Source organism: Ciona robusta, chromosome 1 (assembly GCF_009617815.1).
Source record: "Ciona robusta chromosome 1, ASM961781v2".
NCBI lineage: Eukaryota > Metazoa > Chordata > Ascidiacea > Phlebobranchia > Cionidae > Ciona > Ciona robusta.
Genome location: NC_143235.1, coordinates 4,358,346 through 4,381,903, shown reverse-complemented (window position 1 = coordinate 4,381,903; position 23,558 = coordinate 4,358,346). Strand labels below are relative to the sequence as shown.

Sequence of the window (23,558 nt, the reverse complement as noted above, 5' to 3'; positions counted from 1 at the left end):
TCATTCCCGCTTGCGACGAAACAATGAAGGAATGTAAAAGGCGCGCTCCAGCCAACGGCGGGTGTGGAACTTGCAACACGCAACTGTTCAGGAAGGCAAACAAGTTTTGACACCTGTAGACTGTTGTGTTGAGATTAAGCTCATAATCCGGATATCTAAACATTGATTGGTATAACGTTTAAGCGCACTTCTAACAGCAAAGGTGCGAGTCAGGAGTGATTGGCAAGCGGTGCAGACTGACTGGAAAAGTATGGTATACTTGATGGACAACACATTGAAAAAGGTACCAAATATTTTACACGCAAGCATAATTAATATTTTAGGTTTCAAAATTCGGTCATTTCAATAAAGTTTGTTTTTTAACTAAAATAGAATTTTGTTTGATACAGAATTGTTTAAGAATCCCACTATAGCTTATCTGCAATTACGATATGCGAGAAAACGAACGCTTGTTCAGCGATGCGTAAGAATGGCCAAGATTGACTAAACATGTACACGCTTTTGGAATTTAAACCATTGTGTTTTGCAACATTCCGGCGGTGGTTATGTGACGCATTTTTAGGTCATATGTTTTATCGCTATAACATCGATATGAAAATAGCTTCTGTAACATATTTTTAAACAATCTAAAAGTAGAACGATAAAATAAACTTATGGAATACCTCTTTACCGACAGATGTTGCAATGTAAAAGGGAATATACGTATTACGTATTATATTTGGGGCGAGTTTATACATATTAGCCTACTGTGGCACCTACAAATCTTATATTTCCTGATCGTGTTTATTTGCACATAAAACATTAGTCCGGCGCCGTGGCGTAGTGGTTAGCGCGCCTGCCTGTAACCATTAGTTAATGGGTTCAAGGCCTGTCGCTGCTACCATTGTGGGCGTATGTGTCCTTGGGCAAGACACTTAACGACAATTGCTCCAACCCAGTGGTCACTAATGGGTTGTCTAAATTATCAGCCAAACATAAAAAATGAAGAAAAAAAACCCAAAAAAATAATCAATCACAAAGTAACATACATGGTAACTCGTAAGCTGGCATGAGGTGTTAAGCCCGTGTGATAACGACTGTCGTTTTCCGGCCACGCGAGGATAAAGTAAGTTTCATTCATTCATTCAACTTCTAGTTATCCTGATCGTGTTTTAAACAATTAACAACCGTCTATATATGGGGGTCGTGAGGATACGGTTTTATAATTCTTTGAATGTTCTTTTATACAACTGTTTTCATACACAGCTCGAACTCTTCATTACAAATACAACTTCGGTCGCAACAAATCTAAACATTAACTGCTACATTTGTATTTGACGCGAATCAATATAACGAACGGCGTGCGATCCAAGCAAAAAGACGGCGGAAGGACTTGCATTAATCAAAACGAAGTATGTGAGTTATAAAGTATGTAAAAAAGAATGAAAGAAAAACTAGTTGTACGGACACTGTTGTTATACAACCACTGCTGAGTAATTGGTTGAGTTTAAGGTGAATTATTCCAGCAACTGCTGCTTGAAATCCAGCATTTGCATCTAGGGAGACTCGACTCTGTTCTTCTTCTGTTCTCAGATCGCTAAAGTCGTCTAAGGGAGTTGGGCCCCCAACTAATGCTCCATATAAAATCTGAGGAATAATTTTTACATTATAAATTTTAAACATTAAAATTATAGTTGGGTGGGGTAAAGTGAGACACGGGGTAATGTGCGAACTGCCTCATGCTAATGTCCCGTATAAATCTGAAGAATAATTTTAACAGAATAAATTTAAAAAAATAGAAATTATATTAGGGTGGGGTAAAATGCGACACGGGGTAACGTGGGATTTGCCTCCAATGCTCCTTATAAATGAGAAATTAATTTTTACATTATAAATTATAAACAGAAAAGTTGCCTCCAATGCTCCATATAAAATATGATGATGTATTTGAATTTTGTAAATTATAAATAAAAAATAATAGTTAGGAGGGGTAAAGTGGGACCCGGGGGTAATATGGGATTATTTTTATTTTTTTACGGTTCACTATATGATGATAAACAAACTAAAATGCTACCGGATTATTCGACAGTATTCTTGCAACTGCTGAAAGTACACGCCAAAGCTAAATGCTGTTATTATAACTGGTAAAAATGATGTTAAAGTATGTGTTTTGTGTCTTAATTCCCCACCCCACTATATATGTAATCATTTATTCAGCAATCATGCGAACGAGACAGCTTTACATGCCGAGTTTAATGAATCGTTTTTTTTAAACCATTTGGCATAGTTATACATATCATATTTAACAAAAATATATAGCGGTTTTAATTGTCAACAATGCAATATTAAATGTAAACCGATAAACATCCTTTTTTAATATATACATATAAATAGAGACTTACAGCGGAAAACACAATGTGGACCTACAGCGGAAAAAAGTAACCGAATCAACAGGTTAAATAGATGGGTTACGACTTACGATATAAAGTAAAAGTTTAGCGGGAAGGTATCAAAATTTAACAGTTACAACGGGTAAACATCCCCTTTAAAAACTTCTCTAAAACTTACGTTTGGATTTGGTTGATCTCTATTTTTAAAAGTATGGCCACATCGATTGGGTGGTAGAGGACACGAGCTTCCCTTATGCAAGGGTTGTGTGGGTGATATTCTTCCAAAACCAACAACGAAACTTTGTCTCTTCTTATTACCACCAAGGAGGTAGCTAATCTGCCTTATTCCTGCATCTCTCCAGCCCTTGGCATTTTGGGCATTTGGGAACTTTCTGTAGGCGAGCATCAAAAGAAATGCAGCATTTGCTACAATCAAAATACAGGTTAAAAACTTAAAAATCGTTTTATTTGGTTGACGAAATACCTGCATATTTTGCTGGGTAACGTTCGTGCAAAATTAGTAGACCATCTGGAGTTTTATCAGCGTCGTTCAAAAGCCAATTACAATACGTTGCTACTCGTGGATAAAGCGATTGCCGTTCTGACTCATCGACAAGCAGCTGTACTGCAGCCTACAGTATATGAAGATACAATCTCTTAGTTACCTTGTTTAATTTAAGTTGGGGTAAGATGGTCAATGTTTTCGTTCTCTTGTATCTTTCCATTTGGTATACCAAATCAGAAATATTTCCCGAATTATATTCAGTGGGGTGGGGGAAGATGGGACACTTTTTCATTCTATTTTTTTGTCCCATTTTCTAGTAAACAAAGAACATTTAAGGAATTATAAAACCGTATCCCTACGACTCCCATAGACCGTTTTTAATTGTTTAAAACACGGTCGGGATATTTGGATATTATGTGTTAAAGTTGTCCTGTCTTTCCCCACCATACTATAAAGCCAATAACAATTTTAAAGGAGGATTGTTATCGATTAAAAGACTTTAAAATGTAGGATAATGTATGCTTATACGGTGTCACCGTACACATGGCCTACTATAATAAGTTAGGCCCTACTTATATTTATCTCTTTACCGATTTTACGTCCCACGAAAATTCTCTTGAATGGGCCATGTAATGTGCCTTTGCTCTGTTTTTGTAGATCGGTCTCTTTGTTTTTTTATAAAACCATATAGCAGCCCATTCCAATTCGTCCTCGTATCCAGAAGAACTAAACATCACATCATTAACAATATAGTAGGGTGGAGAAAGTTGGGACACCTTTAGCAAATAATATTGGAGTATCCTAATAGCGTTTTAAACGATTAACAACGGTCTATGAGAGTCGTAAGGATATGGTTTTATATTTCTTTAAATGTTCTTTGTTTTTAATTATTAAATGGGACAAGAAAATAGAATAAAAAGGTGTCCCATCTTCCCCACCCTACTAATTGTGATTAAATATACAGACATTTTGTCTTATAGAAACAAACTTACGGGTAGTAGTTCGGTCCTGACAGGATAGAACTTGAATATTTAACGTAAGGAGTTTGTCGAGCAATATCGTGGTACACATGTCTTGCCTTATTAAAAAGCCGCGATGAAAGAGCAGCATCTAAAAGTATAAGTTGTGTAATTAGACTTTTTTTCGCTTTGTTTATTCTAATTTTCTGCACCTTGGAAATTTTAAAATCGCATTTTTATGTTTAACTGTTCACGTAAACTGTTAATTATGCATACAGTAGGGTGGGGGTAGATGGGACACCTTTTCGTTTGGTTTTCTCTTTCCATTTGGTATTAAACAAAGAACATTCAATGAATTATAAAACCGTATCCTCACGACTTCCACAGACCGTTGTTAATTGTTTAAAACGCAATCAGGCTATTTGGATATTATGTATTAAAGGTGTCCCATCTTCCCCCACCCTACCATATATATCTTACACAATTTTCCGCTCTGCATTGCGCTATAGTGTCCCGGCCTAACTTTGAAGACTTTCAAAATTAACAGTCGTTTTACCCACTAAAATTTTTAACATATAGTAGCTGGGGAAAGATGGGACACCATTTCATTCTATTTTCTTATCCCATTTGGAAGTAAACAAAGAACATTCAAAGAATTACAAAACTGTATTCTTACGACTCCCATAGACCGCTGTTTATTGTTTAAAACAAGATCAGGATATCTGGATAATTTCTGCTAAAGGTGTCCCATCTTCCCCTATTGTACTATACATATAACAAAATATGTTAAAAATTAATAAGTTGTCAAAAACAAACTGTAAATATTATAAACATCAAGTTATGACAACCTTTTGGTTCGAATGCAATTGAAGCGGCGGCAAGAGCTGCTGAAATTTCTGCCGCAAGATCAGTTCCACGAAGATTGCCGCTAAGAGTGTAAACTGGTCTGGTTGCGGATAGTTCTTCCGGTCGTTCCCACAAACGTCCATCTGTTGAAGGATCGCCAACTTGCCCAACAATTGTCCTGAATACATAATGCGAATAGATAAAATTACTCGGCTTCTCGTGTCCGTATTATTTGTACAGCGCAATGCGTTAGTGTACATCTATAGCCTAAAAGATAGGCTTCGGGTCGAGGCTTAACGCTGCAGCTATTGTAAGCGTATATGTTCTTGGGAAACATACTTAACGGCAATTTCTTAAAACTATAGTGGTGCCTTGTGAGTTGTCCAAATTGTCAGACATATATTAAAAAAAAATATTAATAATCACCAACAAAAATTGGTTATACACGAAGTATATGGAACTGATGTTGAAAACCTTAAGCTACACTTAATAACTTCGCTCAATGTCACCTGTTTATAATCATTTTTTCAATGTAATCTGTTCCCCATTTTAATGCATCCAAAGCGTAATCGTATTGTCCAGCAGCTTCGTATGCATCTTTGAATTCGATGATTCCCCACGCCAGCATCGTCATAGAAAAGGCCATGGGAAAATGAAACTTGACGTTGCTTACCCCTGCGTCGTTTTAAAGTATTTACTAAAGCAAACTTTAAAATGTAGGAAGGTGGGGGGGATAGACACCCTTTTCATATGCTAAAGGTGTCCCATATTCCTCCACCCTACTATATTTATTATAACAAATGTACAAATATTTTTTTTGTGAATTATACTTACCGTCGTAATAACCCCCTGTCATGTTAAAGTTTGGCATACCATCGCTAATAAGGGAATCGCCCCTCCATGATATTCGATTATCATATGGGAGAACTCCCGATCTAAAAATAGACGTTAGAAATAATTTTACTTATATATATGTTTGTGTAGGAATACGGGGTAAGGTGGCTGTACAAAGTATCCGGCATGCGAATTCGCTTTCGAAGTCGTATGCAAACCCATTACCGAGTTCCGCATGCGGCAGCGAAATCCGGACAAAACGGACGAATTCCGGATACTGTGTACGGCCACCTTAAGATGGATACCGCTAGAACAAAGTATCCATATCTTCTCGTGTGTTAGCAATAACAACGCAGAGAACCATAAGGATACAGGTATATATATAGTCATTGGAATACTGCTATATACTGCTACTGTATAAATATGCTTTGTTTACTACCAAATGACACAATAAAGGCGAAAGAAAACATGGACGATTTTACCCAACTTACTACATATGTTTTTACTTAACAGACATGTGTATTATTACCCACCTCTGAGCTTCATAAAACAGCAAGGATTTATTTAAAACTTCGCTTAGATTGAAACTATTAAGCTGTGAAGAAACCGCGGAAACTGTTGCGGCTGTTGTTGTTGCTGTTGTTGCTGTTATAAACAGGACAGTTATAAAAAAATACAAATAAATGTGTCTTGTATACGAAGTATTACTTATACACGTCACTTGCGCATAAATAAGTGTTAGAAATCAAGTTTTTATTTATATAGCAGGGTGGGAGAAGATGGGACACCTTTTTATGCTATTTTCTAGTACCATATAGTAGTAAACAACAAAAAATTCAAAGTATTATAAAACTGTATTCTCACAACTCCAATATATAGACCGTTGTTAATTGTTAAAATCACCATCAGGATATTAAGATATTATATTCTAAAGGTTTCCCATCTTTTCCCACCCTACCATATATACAAGTGTATTTATTTAACTTACTCGTTGACACTACAGAAACGGTCCCATCTTGATCCGGTCGATTACCTTCTCCGAAAATATACAAATCCAGCACAGCAGCTAGTGTGGCTTGGTATCTAACGTTAAATATGTTATTTTCTCTTTTTTTCACTTGAAAAATTAAACCACTAACCCTGCATTGTAATCAAGTGTGACACTGCTCTGCTTCTGGTTCATTCGTTGATTCATAAAACTGTCACTCTCACTTGGTCCACCTACCAGAGCCCCGTAGAGAATATGCCTAAAATAAACCAATAAATTATAATCAAAAAATATAAACCCACTTGTTTATTATGTTTAAACACATTAAAGCCTTTTTTAATTCAAATGATAATGTTTTAACTTAACCTCAATGATAATGTTTTAACTTAACCTCAATGGTAATGTTTTAACTTAAAATTCATTTGGTAGTTAACAAAGAACATTCAAAGAATTATGAAAACGTAGCCTCACAACTCCCATAGACCGTTGTTAATTGTTTAAAACACAATCACAATATTTGTATATTATGTGCTAAAGGTGTCCCATCTTCTCCCACCCTACTATACATTACGACAACTTACGCGTTCGGTGTTTGCGCATCAAAACGGTTGCAAGCTGCGGGTGGTGGCGGACAGTAACTAGATTGATGAAAAACTTTTGTTGGGGGGTTAGTTCCAAAGCCAACCACGAAACTCCGGCCATTTGATCCAAGAATGTAATTCAACTGGTTTTGTGCGAGAACTCTATAAAGGTTTATTAATTATTTTTCTGCAAACTATAAAATATATAATGAACTACTACTAAAGTTTATTTGGGAATAATTATATACAGTGTTTCTCTTTGCTAATATGTTTGACAAAAAAATAGAAAACGACAAACGCGGAAAATTGAGTCATTTTTCACCCCTGTGTATACTATGTAAAATAGGGTGAAGATAGGACACCTATTCATTATATTTATTCGTTCCATTTGGTAATAAACAAAAAAAACATTTGAACAATTATAAAACCGTATCTTCACAAATACCATAAACCGTTGTTAATTTTTTAAAACACAGTCAGAATATTTGCATAGTGTGTGCTATAAAGGCGTGCCTCCACCACGCTACTATGCAAAAAACACTAAAACGTATTTGTCACCTGTTGCGTTCCGTATCCACATTATTATCCGCAGCCATTGCGCAAATAAACGCAGTATTTGCAGCATAACGAAGCGGACCCCATTGGTTTACGTATAGCAACCCTCTATTCGTGTAATCCGACCTTGATAGCAAATTTGAGCTTTGCTCTGGCTGGGCATGTGTACAAAACCTAAAGACAAATTTATTTAGTAATATAGTAGATCGGGGCAAGATTGTCCATGTTTTTTTGTCTCTTTTATTGTACTATTTGTGGTAAACAAGAAAGCAAAGCTTTAATGAGTAAGCACCAATATAATTAAACCTATTAAGGCGGGTTCACACTACGGGCGGTAAAAGCGTTGCCGATGTGAGAGAGCAATCGTCGGCCGACATGTCTGCCGGCAAAACATTCACACACAAATGTAAAATCGCCTGGTATCCTGTTCTGTTTGGCGGGTAGTTGGAAATTACATTTAATCGTTTTACCGTAAATATGCAATCAAAACAGAGGAAAATACCCAGGAAGGAATATAATTTTGTTTAGCAGGTATTGGCTTTTAAAAATAATAGCGCAGATGCCGAATTTGTCAAGTAATTGGCTAATGTTATATCTAATGTTTGGCTAATGTTATATATAAGTTGGTCTTAACAATAATTGCAAAACACCTTAACAAATGCTATTTTCAATAATTTACGCTAAATTTATAAAATAGTATTTTTGCAACAAAATATATTCCTTTTTGCATTCATATTTACTCGAAAATTATCTCCACGGTTTAATTTACAGCGGAACAGTTCACGCGAAAATTGTTTCTTTTCGCGCCAAAGCCGTTTATCGCTATAGCGATCGTCGGCAGAGTATAGAAACTGTTTCAGATTGATTTTCTGTCGCTCGTATCGCTAGCCAGCCATCGGCGCTAGTGTGAACCCGCCTTTAGTATAACATAAATTAACCCTTTTACTAAAACGGTCGACTAAGCTCGATTAAAAAAAGACGAAATAATGGGTGGCTGCTGTGGAGCAGTAAGTACAACGCATTTATACATGTATTATAAATTATGAAGACTTATGATGTATAAGAATCTTAATGACCCTTACGTGCTCAACAAAAAATATTTGCAAAAATATCCTCACAAATCTAAAAGACCGTAGCTATATCTTATTAAATCAGAATTAGGAATCTTAGATACTATTTGCTAACGGTATCTGCCTTACCAATCAGTTCGGTAATATCACATTTAATTCACCCCTAATCTGTTTTATAGGCATCTTACAATTTAAATGCTGCTTTAAATCTTCGGGTATTTGTCATTTCCGATAACAGTAACTGAACACCCGCTGTTTTGACATTCCATGAAAACTCGGTGACCTTTTGGAACAACAATTGTTTAATGCACATTGTTTATAAGTTGGCCTATGTATAGTACTTGTGGGGAAAGATGTGACACCTTTAGCACATAATATCCAAATATTCTGATTGTGTTTTAAACAATTAATAGCGGTCAATGGAAGTCGTGAGGATACGTTTTTATATAATTCTTTGAATTTTTTTTGTTTTCCATTAAATGGGACAAGAAAGTTGAAAGAAAGGTCCCCCATCTTCCCCAACCTTACTATGTTGTACATACCACGTTAAGTAGAGGTCTCCTTCTTGATTCGTCCAAAAGGTTTACAATTCGTTTCGCGTCATTTAAGTAAACTGGCAATCGTGTAAGCTTATAAAGCCAGAGAGCCGCCCATGCAAGTTCATCTTTATAACTGCTGGCTTCAGTTCTGCCAAAAAAAAATGAATTTAGTACATATCAAGTGGTGGGTTTATAAAATCCCAACCGTATATTGACTTTTTTCGTTTTAAACTCGAAAATGATTAGTCACAAATCACAAGTTTCTGACAAACGGGCTTATTTTGTCACTGTGTGTCCGACTCAATACATATGGAGTAGAGACCATAGTCGCTGAATATCGATTTAAAATGTGTACCTTAGTTTTAAAAGTCAGTCTTCGTAAGTCTCTCTTGTGACGAATAGATACCAGTACAGTTTAATAGTCAGTAGGAAATGGGTATACTGCATGTCGTTGTGGTAACTATAACTATACGGATGGTAGTATATAATCAAAATATATAGTAGAGTGGGGGGGGGGGGAGATGGGACAAATTTTTTATTCTATTTTCTCATCCCATTCGGTAGTAAACAAAGAACATTTAAAGAATTATAAAACTGTATCCTCACGACTCCCATAGACCGTTGGTAATTGTTAAAAACACGATTAGGACTTTTATATATTATGTACTAAAGGTGTCTCATCTCCCCCCACTCTACTATAGGTAAATATGGTGGTATACAATAGGATGGAGTAAGATGAGACATCTTTAGCTCATAATATCCAATTTCATGATCTTGTAAACAATTAACAACGGTCTGTAGGAGACGTGAGGATACGGTTTTATAATTAATTTATTGTTCCTTGTTTGCTACCAAATGGGACGAAAAAATAAAATGAAAAATGTCCAAACTTTATATATTTTTATCACGAAATCTTACCCGTAAGCTTGTGCGGCGTGCCGTATTGATCTGCTATATGGACGACGGGGCGCAGTTGTAGCAAAATTATATAACTCCACTGCGTGCTGTTGAAGAATGTTGGAATAACTGGGATTTATTGTTTTGAAAACGATAGCAGCTGACGCCATGGCGGCCGCAGCTTCAGCAGCTAAGTCCGTTCCTATTTGTATACAACATTAAAAGTTGTTGTATTTGTGCTAATGAAGGAATGTCATTAGTATCCAACATTTAAAGCTGTGTATGCCAGCATCTGTTTTAGATACGACAAACTACAGCAATTATTATTATTATTATTATTATATTTTTGGTGCATTTGACCTTTTGGTTTTTGACACCTCATACATGGCAGTAAAATGTACAAAACTTGACGGTAACGGGATAAAACGAGACTTTAGACTCCTTTGTTTGATGCTGAGTTTAAAAAACAAAAACAATATATCGGTAAAACAACTTAATTTCATTATTTTAACTTTAAATATATCATCATCGGTTTGTCTATTATTCAGCATAATGTAGGCTACACGAGAGTTAATAACTTCTACGAAGAAACCACAAATAAATCAATAAATAAAGAAAGAAATGATAATATCAGGCGATCATTTCTCTAAATATGCAGCAATTGTTATCTATCCAATGGTTAATTTCTCTTCTGATATCTTTTTTATTTAAGGAATGTCATTTATTATAAAGAATAACATAACATGTCTGTAGTACAATGGTTATACAGGCAATCGCAACGTAACCAGATGGTACCGGCAGGTTCGATGCTCGGTTGTGCTGGTGACGTAAATAAGAGCGTGTATGCGTTCTTGGGTAAAACTATCAGACAATACAGAAGAACTTTCCATGAAGTTACATACGTAGAAACTCGTAACCGGCCACAAAGTGTATGAACTAGAATAGCTCCAAGGCCAAAAAGGGACGAATTTTCTTCCAAATTAATGGCTCGAAAGCATGGCAGTTAACCATATAATCTTACAGTGAGCATATATACTTTACTTATATGCTGGTTAGAAAATAATTTCGTTTTTGTTTATATATAACAGTATATAAAATTCAATTAAGAATAATACATATATATTTAACCTGGTTGGGTGAAATCTATTTTGTACGATCGTCTTTGATAAGTCATATCTTCTGGTCGACCGAAAAATTGGGAGTCTGCACTTTTATCACTGACCTGTGCGTGTTTAAAAAAACTCATATGATACTGTGGTGTAAGATAGGATAATTGCCCACAAAGTAACATACATGACAACTCGTAAGCTGGCACGAGGTGTGTGAAACAGAACACCCGTGTTTAACGACTATCGTTTTACGGCCACGCAAGGATAAAGTAGAAGTCACACATTCATGCATTCATTCATTCATTCATTCATGCATTCATTCATTCATTCTTTCATTCATTCATTCTTTCAATGTTATCACCAAATTCCCATATTTCTTAATCGTGTTTTGAACAATTAACAACCCTATTTGGGGGAGTCGCGGGTTACCTGTTATATAATTTCTCTACATTATTCGTTTACTACCAATTGGGACGAGAATGGAGAATAAAAACATGTCCCATCTTACCCCACCTTACTATATAGTAGGGTGGGGGGAGATGGGACACCCTTTTGTTTTTTTGCCGTCCTATTTGGTAGTAAACAAAGAACATTCAAGGAATTTTAAAACCGTGTTCTCCCGACTCCCATAGACCATTGTTAATTGTTTAAAACACGATCAGGGCATTTGGATATTATGTGCTAAAAGTGTCCTATCTCTCCCCCACCATACTATAAATATCAATAGAAAAAAAACGCTTTCGGTTTATACCTGGCCGTAGAACAAATTGGGTTCTGGGTGACATTTTATGAAGTAATCGGTGGCCCACTTGATTGTATCAAGTGCATGATTGTATTGACCCAAAGCCCTGTAAGTTCTTCCGTAGCGGATTACACTCCATGATATCAAAGTAGAAGAGAATGCCATTGGAAAATTGTATTTTATATAACCAGCGCCTGAAGATTTAGTAATATTGTTTCTCGTTCTTATTTATTTGTATACCGTAATTTTATAAATCAAAGTAATATTTGTTCCAATGTATAGTTGTGGCTTTTTTTATTTACCACGCGCGGCATTTAGATGTAAAGTTTACTCATACTTACATTGGACCGTGTAATACTTCTAAGTACTTATATATAATTCTACGTTTTAGTTTAAAATACTTAACAGTTTATGGGTCGAAGTTGAGTTTATGCAAAAATATCCAGGTTTAGTCAAACTAAGTGCTGAACTGGTTACCTATACCCTTTTTGCATGGTAAAAAGTTAATGTGAATAACGATCCGCATTAACTCGTCATATGATAACTCGCTAACCGCGTTACTTTGCATGGTCATTGGTTTATGCGCGTATCAACATTGAGTTAGCTTACTTAAGCGCAATATTGTTAAACCTAGTTAATAAATGAAGTTTTTATACTTTATGGTGCTATTACCAACTTAAAACTGTAAAAATAATACCCGAAAAAGATTAAGCTCTTAATAGTGAAACTGTATTTCCACCAAACTTTTCATTACTCGCATAATGCGAGTAACAACCAACTTTCTACAGCAGATAACACGCTTATGACGTTATGCGTGTTAACTTTGTTTTTGCGAGTAAATATGCGAGTACTTACGTGCATAAAAGTGACCATGCAAAAAGGGTATTAGTGGTCGCTAATAGGTTGTCCAGTTTATTAGCCATACATAAAAAAATCCAAAAAATAATCACCTACACAGTAACATGTTGTATGAATACCCGTGTTATAACGATTGTCGTTTTCCGGCCACGCGAGAATAAAGTAAGTTACATTTACTTAATACGTTTTTATAATACTACCGTCATAATATCCTCCAGAAAGATCAATGTTATTATCACTGCCATCGTTCATTGCAGAGTTTCCGCGCCATCTTACTCGTTGGTTAGGCGGTAGACTCCCGGACCTTTGTGCTTCATAAAATAACATGCTCTTCGCTAAAGCTTCAGCATAGTTGTACCTGGATTAAACAGTTTATTAAAGTATAATATTGTAGATTGGGGTAAAATGGGACCTATTTTATTCTGTTATTACAGTCCCATCTGGTAGTAGAATGTTTACAGAATTATTTAACCGTAATAGCAATAAAAGATGAAGAATATTGTTAAATTATTTAGAACAGAGTTAGGAAATGTGGGATTTAATTGCTAACGGTATCCTATCTTACCCCACAGTACTATATGCTCTATGCTTTAGAAAGTTTCTTATTTTATTCCGTTGGTAAAAAATAACGCGTATAAGCTGGCACGAGGTGTATAAGCTCGCACGAAAACAAAACACCTGTGTTATAACGACCGTTGCCCGGCCACGCGTAAATAAATAAACTAAAAACATGCTTTCGCTTGGTAATTCAGTGGATGTAATGTTAAAATGCTTACGGTGGCTCAGTTACATAATTGATGTTTTCTGGAATTGAAACCACAGAAGGTGCCACACTTGCTGCTGTAGAGGCCTCGGTCCGAGTATTCGGATCACTGTTCGGTTGAGATGTTCTTGGCTGAGTTGGAATTGGTGGTGTTGCATTCCAATCTACGCTCTCTGGTTCTACGAATTAAAATGAACTGTATCACATATGTAGACAGTATTTTATACATAGGAACAATGTAAAATAGCATACCTTGAGCGATTACTGCGGTAATGAGCATAAAACCAAGAGCAAAGTTTAACCTCATTCTCTTTGCACAAACTCACGTCAACATTACTCAAAATTGAATAAATTTTTAATTCTATCTAAATAAAAAACTCTTTACTTTTGATTAGTGCAATATGTCACAATTTTACCATAAAACTTTACATGGAGCTTTGCTGTATGAATTCTTTTTATCAAGTCTGTACTGTTGCGTTGGACTTTATGGCCCAAGGCAACTACTATTTGTAACATCACTCGTCTGACCAGTTGGATCTGCCGTGTTTTACAGCTACAAATCGTGCCAGAGAATTTCAAGCGCGACTAAAGATGTAATTGCTGTCGGGGCGATGGTTTATATCTTAGTATGTGTGGTTTTATCGTTCAAAAACACAAGAGTATAAACACGTTGACATTATATGATAGGGCGGGGGAAGATTGGACACCTTTTCATTCTGATTTTTTCGTCCCACTTGGTAGTAAACAAAGAACATTCAAAGAATAATAAAACCGAATCCTTACGACTCTCATACGTTGTTAAATGTTTAAAACACGATTAAAATATTTGGATATTATGAACTGACAGTGTCCGATCTTACTCCACAGTACTATACATATAAGGGTGGTGCACAAGCTGCACACTTTAGCACATGTTGCATCATATTTCAAAAATCTAAAAAATATGACGGGTTAGGGAGACACTGTTAATATATGATTATGTAAATGCGCATCCGGTCCTACCCTGTTTTTCTTCGAATTTGTAAAATTACAAATTACACTTGTTGCGCGGATCACTAAATAACTACTCGTGTGTTTTAATATATAATGTTGAATTGTGATCAAATAATAAATATATAATAGTACGAATTCGTGTTATCACCGTCATGTATTTTAAGTTTGAAAAAATTGGGCAATATGTGCTTAAGTGTCCATCTCTCCCCACCTTATATCGCTACCTACTCGAATGTACGTAGTTTTGTATCTTTGTCATTAGCAAAAAACTCCGCCCGAAAATAATTACAAACGTATTCACAGGAGCATTTTATTTAAAACAAAAAGATAAAACGCTTAAAAAAAATTTGATATTGCAATAACTAAGACAGTATTTATTTTGGCTTAGAATTCGCTAGTGAAACGTAACCTTTTTATTCTTCTTTTTTGATTTCGACATTTTTGTTAAAAAAGATAATGATTCTGCTTCGACTCCGCTTTCCTTGCACTCTAGTTTTGCATTATTATCCGATTCTCGAACAACTTTCCCTTTTCTTAAACTTGATTTTTTTGGAGCTTGCTGTCCTTTTGAGTGCACGCGACTCATTTCGATGTCCGTAACATCTTTAGACCTTTGGCCTCTTGGATAGCAACGTCTTGGACTTGGCACATTGACTTGTCTTCGTCTTTGTGCGATTATAATCGCCATTCCAAACAAAATACCTAGGGGGAGATAAATAACAACTGGGGCATAGTTAAGGTACCACGGTACAGTGTGTTTTTTTCTTGGTAACCTCATACGTCGAACTTGTAAGTAAGCAATACTAAACCCTTCCCCGGGTTTCGGGTGTTGTATGCTGTACGTGAGCGCCGCCCAGCGGCCACTAAAAGCGATTGCTTTTACGCGTGAGTCGCAAATTTGAATACTATTTGGCCCTGCGCTAGTTTTGTTTTTTTCGTTGGATTTTAAACTAGTCGGTGATTTTTTTAAAACATTGTCTTCGGATGTAAACAATATAGCACCGTCTGTACTTGTGTTCGTCGTCGCATCGTTGTCCATTGATCCTATATCGACAGCTAAAGTACCGTTCAGTGCAACCAGTGATAACACGTCACATACCAATGGTAGTTTGACATTCTGAATGTTTAAGTATCCATAAAAAGCCGTATCGGGTGTTTCTAAAAGCCAAAAGCATTGCAGAAAATCTGGCATCTCATAAACGCTTCGCGCATTGAACACTGGACTCTGTATCACCATATCGTTCTGTATGGTACCTCCACATATATAATATAGAAATACTAACTCCATCATAGGTTCTACATCACCGGTTGAAGTGTAGTTTATAAACATTGTGTCACCAGTTGTTGTAATAGGAGAAAGTATCTTGTTAAAATCATGGACGCCATGCCAGTGAGCAAGCTTTCGATTTGGGTCTGGTAACCCTCCATCATATATATCTATCTCAAGGTTGTTCGGGCTGTAGTAGTTCACCACAACCTGTGTTGCCGCAAGACCGATCTGTAAAAAAAATAAATAAAAAAATATTTACCCAAAGTGTTACAAACGTAGAAAAAACGGGCACGAGGTACATATAGTAGGGTGGGACACCTTTAGCACATTATATCTGAATATCCTGATCGTGTTTTAAACAACTAACAACGGTCTATATGAGAGTCGTGAGAATATGGTTTTATAATTCATTGAAAGTTCTTTGTTTACTACCAAATGGGACGGGTAAAAAGAATAAAAAGGTGTCCCATCTTCCCCCACCATACTATTAGTAAAAGGACGTAGTACAGTAAAAAAAGCGGGATTGAGGAAGAAACATCACCCGGCCGTGTTCTAACGACTGCCCCCCCCGCAACGTGAGGATAAATAATTTACACACGGTACATTCATTCATACATGCTATAGTAGGGTGGGGTAGATCAGACATGTTTTATTTTATTTTTCCATCCTATTTGGTAGTAAACACAGAATAGTTAAAGAAATTTATACCCGTTTTTTAACGACTCAAAAAATATTGTCAGTTGTTTAAAACACGATCAGGAAATGTCGTACTTAGATGCCAACGATATCCTATTACCACACAATATACTATACTTACGATCAAGCTTGGGTGTGGAGATCGAATTGTCCACGCGCATTCAACAGTTTCACCTTCATCGAGCATAGGTACTGGGATCGAAGACGCATTTATGTTGGCAAATAGAATCCCACCGCAAGGTTCCACTAAAAATAAACAATTTGTGTTCTGTAATTGGTATTTTATGCAACATGTTTGTAAAGATGTGTTCCTGTTTTAATACAATTCGCTTTCTAAAAAAATAATAATGTCTATTTTCTTTTCCCATTTGGTAGTAAAGAAAGAACGTTCAAAGAATTTTAAAACCGTATCCTCACGACTCCCATAAGCCGTTAAACTATAAAAAATTAGAATTAGAAAACTGTATCTTCATGACTGCGTTTTAATTGTTCAAAACACGATCAGGATATTTGGATAATATGCATGTGCTAAAGGTGTCCCGTCTTCCCTCACCCTACTATATAAAAAAGTTGTTAATAATCATAGTCATTGTTATCAGATTGGAAAAAATAAATAAAATTTGTTTTTATTTTATGTAATATTGACGCGTTAGCATTATTTTGTCCAAACTAAACGAATAATTTTTAACGAATTCGACTTGGATATTTTTATTACCATATTCCTCAAAGCGAGTAACCAGACCAGATGCTTCGTTTTCATCGCGTATTGTAGTTGATTTTTTCATTGTGTTGAAAGACAACACTATAATAAATAAAAAACAACATAAATCAACACATGTATACAGGCTACTAGAGTGCTCGACTAAATGTAGCAGCTTAATAGCCCTATATCATTATAGCAAAACGAACAGTCCTGTTACTAAGATATATTATGAAACTTTTTTATGAAAAAAAGAATATAAAAACTCGAATTTGATATACAAATATCTACTTTAATATTTAAAGTTGAGTTTTTGATAAATTTTCAATAAATGTTTTATATGGCATTGGCGCGTCGACCAGCAGTTTGTCGGTTTTCGTTTAAGTATCGTTGTTCGCAACTCTAGAGACCGTCGTCTCTGTGGCGCAATGGATTAGCGCGCTGGACTTCTAATCCAGAGGTTCCGGGTTCGAGTCCCGGCAGGGATGCATTCTTTGATGAACATTTTTAATACTTTTACTTAAGATTTCGATGTACATATCTTAACTTGCAGTAAAGTGTTAATTATACCATGCTTTTTAAACCGCATTTAAAAGACAAATTAAGACAACAATTACAGTTTATACGTGGAAATATAGGTTAGTATGATTATGAAGAGGGTCCGTTGTTGGATTTTAAGTTCTATAAAGTTATGGATTTGCATTCCGCCTTTCAGAAAGTCAACTAAATACTAATGCGTATAATATACCGGTACTGTTGGCCTTTGCCCATCGGTTTGCCTTTGAGTAGCTCGGATAAAAACCGCTGGTGTTAAAGTATAAACCAAGACCACAAAGAAATAAAGCAGATTTATTCCCTAAAACATCAAGTTTTTGCACAGATTTTAACTGTCAAAGTTCATCTGCGTGGGTTGCCTAATTAGCTTTGCCCACCCACGTAGTCGTGAAAACAGATTATGTATAAATAATTAATCTTCTGTGGAATACCTCATTACACTATCTTGTTTAATGCAGTTCTTAGGGAACATAACACGGTGAAAATTGAGCCTATACGGTAATGATTCAGTCAAAGTTTACATACAGTTGGGTGAAGAAAAATGGGACACCTTTTCATTCTATTTTCTAATCCCACTTGGTAGTAAACAAAGAACATTCAAAGAATTATAAAACCATTTTTCCACGACTCCAATATACTGTTGTTAATTGTTTAAAACACGATCAGGATATTTGGATATTATGTGCCAAAGGTATTCCATCTTCCCCCATACTACTATACTGCTTATTTTTACTAACTACGCCCTTAAAGCCATCTATTTACGGCTAAAACAACAAAAAACTCACAAAGTGTTAGTTACCTGGTTGTGCGAGCGTTACGACTACCATACTGGTAATAGTAGCATACAGAATCCAGATGAACCAGCTCTGCCGATGCGACTTAATTCCCATTTTAGAATCATTATTTAAGATTACATTTTCTAAAGAATGGCCTAACTTCGATTCGAGATCTATACATTTCACCTGAACAAGCAAAAAGATACAAACATATTGTTTATAGATATATGATACAGCACAGTAAAGGTCCCGCACGCAACTGTAACTGTGCCCTGGTTTTGTGTTCTGCACTTTATAGGCTTATCAAGCGTTCTTTCTGTGGCACAGATAAGATAGGAAACATTAATTCACATTAGGTTGACGTTTTCAAGGACTTGGTGAGTAGAGATTGTTTTCGAACACAAACCACACTTTACATGTACGGGCAATGGTGCAGATACGATGTATATGTAATGTACGTGTGTACCGAACACGACGAATAAAGCGTTAAAAAGCGTCTTCAAGCTATTTAATAAAAAATTGAAACTTTATAAAGTAACCCAATATTGTCTGGTTTTTATCGAACTCGAGCTATAAACAATATTATATTACTAAGCCCAAGGTATATGTAGCATACAACAGGAATTTCTCGCAATGTGAGCCAGAGCAATTCTCCTTTCAAATGAAAATATTTGAAGTGCATCGGTAGTTTTGCGCTTGAAAGATTTTATCGCTATAATACGTGGTTCGGTCGCATAATGGCATAGTAACCACTATACACAACTTTTCGGTCTATTCGAAAACACGCCATATTAAACTTTTCAGTTTATTTTATTCTATTATTCAACATAAAATAGTAAACAACAAGAAAGTTTGCTGCCACAATATTAGCTGGCTGTGACGTCACAAAGGGGAACAAAAACGCTCCCCTCTCTATCCTGATAAAAACAATCAATAATCGTGAATTATAGATCGACCAGCAGCATCTAAGTAAAATATAATTTGACTCTTATAGTGATAATGGGTTAACGAGTCGGAAGCATCCAATTTATCAATGACAGTTTAGCGTTCTGCCCAACATGCTACAAAGACAGCGCGTCAGCTCAAACGAAAGGAAGGACATAAACCGTGAATCAACTAGGAAATCCCTGTACGCTCAAACTACTTCAATGTTTTACCTAAAGCTGCATTACTATTTTGCAAACCGTAGTCCCTACATTGCATGGTTATTAATGCTGACTCATTAAAGAATAACCGCAAGCGACACAAAATTGTTTTGTGACGTCATGAATGCTTGTTACTTGCAATATATGGTCAAGTGTTGCTGTTAGGTAGTTTGATGGTTTGAGCAAAACAGGAAACACAATTTATTGCCACCAGTTATTCAGACCTTCTATGAGTCGAATGTCTGCTTGTTAACTCTGTAAGTACGACGTGTTGCTACATGCATACATTAGTACTAACTACAGCACAAAATCGATTTAACATATATTTATAATGACTAACTGCCTGGTTTAACTTTAAAACGGTCAGACCATTCAAACTGTTTGACGTTAACAAAATATCTTTACGACTTTCAGCGAAGTATCAAATGTCACAATTACCGCAGTTTCTACCGCTGTTTAAATATTACATGTACCTTACTCGTCTTGCAAACTCAACACATAAATACTCTGTGTTTTGATTTACGTTTCTGACTGAGTGCACTTACAACACATACCACGCTCAGTAGGACGAGCAACTCACGTTGATAAACTCGCTTTTTGTTTATGCCTGGGAACTGCCACAGGTCAGAGTGAAGCTTTGTTCAAAACTAATCGGGCAGAATTTCTACAAAAGCTCTCCACGCCTTAGCTCGCTTGGTAGACAAATCGCTCACAAAATCGTTTCAAGACTTTCAAGTATATATGCGTTTTCTAAACAGTAGCTGTACAAACATTCCTCTCATGTACCGCTATATGCCCAAGCACTAAACATAACACAGCTCGAGAATGGAGGAAACATGTGTTTCGTAATGTAGCTATACAACCGCACATTTTAAAATACCGTATAGGGTTACAACGATGAGCACAGAGTAGTATCACGCAATTCATAACCTGAAACTAAATATCTAAGAGAAAATTAACGACTTAAACTGAGTTATAGAATCAAATCAAAACATATAGTATTTAGCCTTACATACAGTTCTCGTATCGCTATATACAAAACGCGTTATAGTCCAATGCTTCTACTTGGTCATTGGTAATTACACGAGTATTCAAAACAAGCCATCACCAATCGTAGAATTGCTTCCGAGCATTCAACCCTTACTCTGAATTGACTCCAATTTTAAAGTTGTCGTAAACACCAGCACACACATACCGATACAAACATGTATACTAACGCACGTGCATTTAAAGACATCTCAACCCTCAAATAAAATCCTTTTTACTTTTATTATCACTGCTTTATGAAAGATCACAAACGAAACTACAAAACAGCAGTGCGATAAATTTCACTTTTTAACTGTCCTCGATTTAAGTAGGTTTTGCTGTACATGTCCTGTAGAACGAGATTTAATACTTCCTCCATTTTATCAGCTTTTTCGGAAATTGAAACACATTTGTTTAGCCGAAGATCATGAAATCGACTGTTAATTGTTTGAACAATAGGACAGGATTGATTAAAACCACAACTTGCACTCAGTATGCCGTGAAACTGTATGTTAGAATTAAGACCAGCAATGGTGTATTCTTTATGAGCATTGGTCGCACAATCATAGCACAATTGCTTTCTTTTTATTTCTTTTGCGTTCGGTAAACGCAGAAGCATTCCGTTGTATCGGATTTTCATGGCGGCTTTTACCCGTTCAATGACGTTACGGTATGCTTTGCTATAGCGCTGCAAGTGGTGGTGTTCAAAAGCAAGACCCCCGCTCTGACTTCGCATAATTTCATTCTCCTAAATGTTACAATAAACTATTATGTTATCTTAACTGGTATGTTTAAAAGTTAAAATTCTCTAAGAAACTTTACTACAAATAACACACATTACGCGTCACCTTAAGGTAAGTGGGGGAAGGTGGGACATCTTTAGCACATAATATCCAAACAGCCTGGTCGTGTTTTAAACAAATAACAACGGTTTATGGGAGCCAAGAAGATATGGTTTTATAATTTTCAATATTCTTTGTTTACTACCAAATAGGACGAGAAAATGGGACGAAGGGGTGTCCCATCTCCCCCACCCTCATACCTTTGCTTCTGTCAACAGCCTTTTCTTTATATGGATATTTTTTTCTTGGGATTTAGATTGCTGAATTGTTGTCGTTTCTTCTTCAGGTTTATGGTTGTTGTTCGATTGCGGATGTTCATATTTGCTCAAGATCATGTCACCTACATTGGGCAGCTCAAATCCGTATTTCATGCTAATCATATCCCCTTGGCTCTGTAACAATATATTTTTATTCTTTTTTTATGCATTTTTTCATGCAACTATACGATTACGATAACTGAAATATTAGGCCTATATTGCTTATTTTTACAAGTTACCCTTTCTCTAGTCTATAGTATAGAGTATATACTATACTGCTGCTAAATATCTTGCCCAAGGACACATATGCTCACAATAACGAAAGATAGCGGCGAAGAGCCTTGAACCGATTATCTCTAGGTTAGAGGCAGGCGCCCTAAACAGCAGTGCTACGGCTCCGGACTTATCGTTTAGTCCCCTTCTTTACCAGGATTTAAGTGTTATAGCCTATAGGTAATGAGTATAAACTTTATTATTCGGTCTTAGGATTTCTTACTTTCTTTTTGGTTAGTTTTAATTCGTTCGACTGAAAGCGATCGACGTTAGGAGCAAATTTAGTGATGTCGTGTTCAATCGTATCTGATGGAGCGCTGATAAGTTGTTTCTCTTGTTGTCGAATTTGAGCTTTTGTTTTTGTATATTTGTCGGGCTTTAGCGCAAGTCTGCTATTACGTGGTTCTTGCGAAGAAACATTGTCCAACAAAGAGTAAATCGTCTCTGTCTTCTGAAATGTTTCTTCGTTGTGTACTGCAACACATCGCATTGCTCTTGTTGTTTTTCCGATTCGTCGACGAACAAACCAAGTTAGGTTCTGGGAACAGCGGGAACTACAGGGCCTTCTTCTGGGAAAATCCTGTTTACGGTTCTGTTTGTTTTGCCTGGCTGTGTCTGAATCAACTAAAGGCATATCAACAAATGAAACTGTTTTTCTCGACTGATTTTTGGAAACTGCACTACGATTCTTCTGTAAATAAAAAAGCTGATTTATCCATGCATTCTGAACTGTAGAAAATGGGGAGGAAAGTAATACAGAAACGCACAGCGTAAACTGTTGTAAAAAACGCTGCAATATTCATTTCGAACGTAACGATTTTAGAGGTGATATATCTAACTAGCAAAACTCAACCAAAGCCCGAACGCTGTCAATCTTACCTGTATACAGCAATATAAACGTTTGACAAATACAAAGACAAAATACATTTGGAGTGTGGTGAACCACACTTCGTCATTGAAACCAGGTAGGCAAAACTGTTTTAGTAATATTTTCACTAAAAGCCTGACATGACTGGTCATTTGTTTCTGCCTTAAATTATGCGATTACCAAACAATGATTGAAAACATTTATTTCATTAAATGTTTTGCTGTCATGGCGACAAATAAATAATATGAATATAATTTGTAAATATGACACCGTCCCCAGAGACATGTAAAATATATTTAATTGGTCCAAGTATTCGCTCTATAATTAAAACTTAACTGGTAGAGTTTTTATCACCAAATCTACCAAAACAGTTTTGGCTTTGCGGTTGTTTGTCCAAAGCTAATATATTACGTCACAGACATCAAAATCATTAGAGCGTGACTCAAGGAAGTAAATTATCGTAAACAAGTCTTCAGTTCATTCATAGTTTTGTATGTTCCCAGGATTGTGCTTTGTTTTTCGCTATTCTGCGCAGAACGGAG

At 36.0% G+C, this 23,558-nt stretch overlaps 3 protein-coding genes, 1 long non-coding RNA gene and 1 other non-coding gene across 8 annotated transcripts; 2 read left to right on the top strand and 3 right to left on the bottom strand.

Annotated features, from left to right (window-relative positions):
• Positions 1-97: 97 nt before the first annotated feature.
• Positions 98-4,531, top strand: LOC149741623 (uncharacterized). The gene is made up of 2 exons (XR_016387353.1): positions 98-283; positions 1,246-4,531. It is a non-coding gene; the product is annotated as an uncharacterized LOC149741623 (long non-coding RNA).
• LOC149741622 (uncharacterized) lies at positions 1,295-14,061 on the bottom strand. 4 transcript variants are annotated; one of them, XM_089893835.1, is made up of 21 exons: positions 13,868-14,059; positions 13,629-13,794; positions 13,053-13,210; positions 12,004-12,188; positions 11,272-11,365; positions 10,165-10,345; positions 9,250-9,394; positions 8,896-8,990; positions 7,641-7,811; positions 7,083-7,244; positions 6,653-6,760; positions 6,502-6,596; positions 6,047-6,158; positions 5,514-5,614; positions 5,189-5,354; positions 4,682-4,857; positions 3,867-3,984; positions 3,465-3,600; positions 2,854-3,001; positions 2,548-2,795; positions 1,295-1,626 (listed from the first exon to the last, which is right to left on the bottom strand). In XM_089893835.1, the coding sequence occupies exons 1-21, from the start codon at positions 13,920-13,922 to the stop codon at positions 1,378-1,380; spliced, it is 3,069 nt and encodes a 1,022-aa protein (XP_089749961.1). In that variant the 5' UTR covers positions 13,923-14,059; the 3' UTR covers positions 1,295-1,377. The 4 variants fall into 4 exon arrangements, with proteins under 4 accessions (XP_089749961.1, XP_089749963.1, XP_089749962.1 ...); XM_089893836.1 differs by lacking the exon at positions 1,295-1,626 and adding an exon at positions 1,738-1,914 and having other exon boundaries at positions 13,868-14,061; XM_089893837.1 differs by lacking the exon at positions 7,083-7,244 and having other exon boundaries at positions 13,868-14,060.
• An 843-nt stretch (positions 14,062-14,904) lies between these two features.
• LOC149741620 (uncharacterized) lies at positions 14,905-18,815 on the bottom strand. The gene is made up of 4 exons (XM_089893852.1): positions 18,629-18,815; positions 17,290-17,376; positions 16,696-16,820; positions 14,905-16,106 (listed from the first exon to the last, which is right to left on the bottom strand). Exons 1-4 carry the CDS (start codon positions 18,717-18,719, stop codon positions 15,003-15,005), a joined length of 1,407 nt encoding a protein of 468 aa, XP_089749978.1. The 5' UTR covers positions 18,720-18,815; the 3' UTR covers positions 14,905-15,002.
• On the top strand, positions 17,689-17,762 carry Trnar-ucu (transfer RNA arginine (anticodon UCU)). The gene has a single exon. It is a non-coding gene; the product is annotated as a tRNA-Arg (tRNA).
• A 2,126-nt stretch (positions 18,816-20,941) lies between the features above and the next one.
• LOC149741619 (uncharacterized) lies at positions 20,942-23,194 on the bottom strand. The gene is made up of 4 exons (XM_089893871.1): positions 23,028-23,194; positions 22,372-22,839; positions 21,819-22,010; positions 20,942-21,524 (listed from the first exon to the last, which is right to left on the bottom strand). Exons 1-4 carry the CDS (start codon positions 23,166-23,168, stop codon positions 21,054-21,056), a joined length of 1,272 nt encoding a protein of 423 aa, XP_089749997.1. The 5' UTR covers positions 23,169-23,194; the 3' UTR covers positions 20,942-21,053.
• Positions 23,195-23,558: the final 364 nt, after the last annotated feature.

Coding starts and splice junctions, on each gene's coding strand:
- LOC149741620 (XM_089893852.1), bottom strand. CDS start 18,719: ATGGGAATTAAGTCGCATCGGCAGAGCTGGTTCATCTGGATTCTGTAT. Junction 17,377..18,628: donor CGTAACGCTCGCACAACCAG/GTAACTAACACT, acceptor TATTTATTATAG/TGTTGTCTTTCAACACAATG. Junction 16,107..16,695: donor CTCCACACCCAAGCTTGATC/GTAAGTATAGTA, acceptor TTTTTTTTACAG/ATCGGTCTTGCGGCAACACA.
- LOC149741622 (XM_089893835.1), bottom strand. CDS start 13,922: ATGAGGTTAAACTTTGCTCTTGGTTTTATGCTCATTACCGCAGTAATC. Junction 13,795..13,867: donor TACCGCAGTAATCGCTCAAG/GTATGCTATTTT, acceptor TTTAATTCGTAG/AACCAGAGAGCGTAGATTGG. Junction 3,601..3,866: donor TCAGGACCGAACTACTACCC/GTAAGTTTGTTT, acceptor TGTGATGTTTAG/TTCTTCTGGATACGAGGACG.
- LOC149741619 (XM_089893871.1), bottom strand. CDS start 23,168: ATGACCAGTCATGTCAGGCTTTTAGTGAAAATATTACTAAAACAGTTT. Junction 22,840..23,027: donor GTTTATATTGCTGTATACAG/GTAAGATTGACA, acceptor TTTTATTTACAG/AAGAATCGTAGTGCAGTTTC. Junction 21,525..21,818: donor GGCTGTTGACAGAAGCAAAG/GTATGAGGGTGG, acceptor TGTAACATTTAG/GAGAATGAAATTATGCGAAG.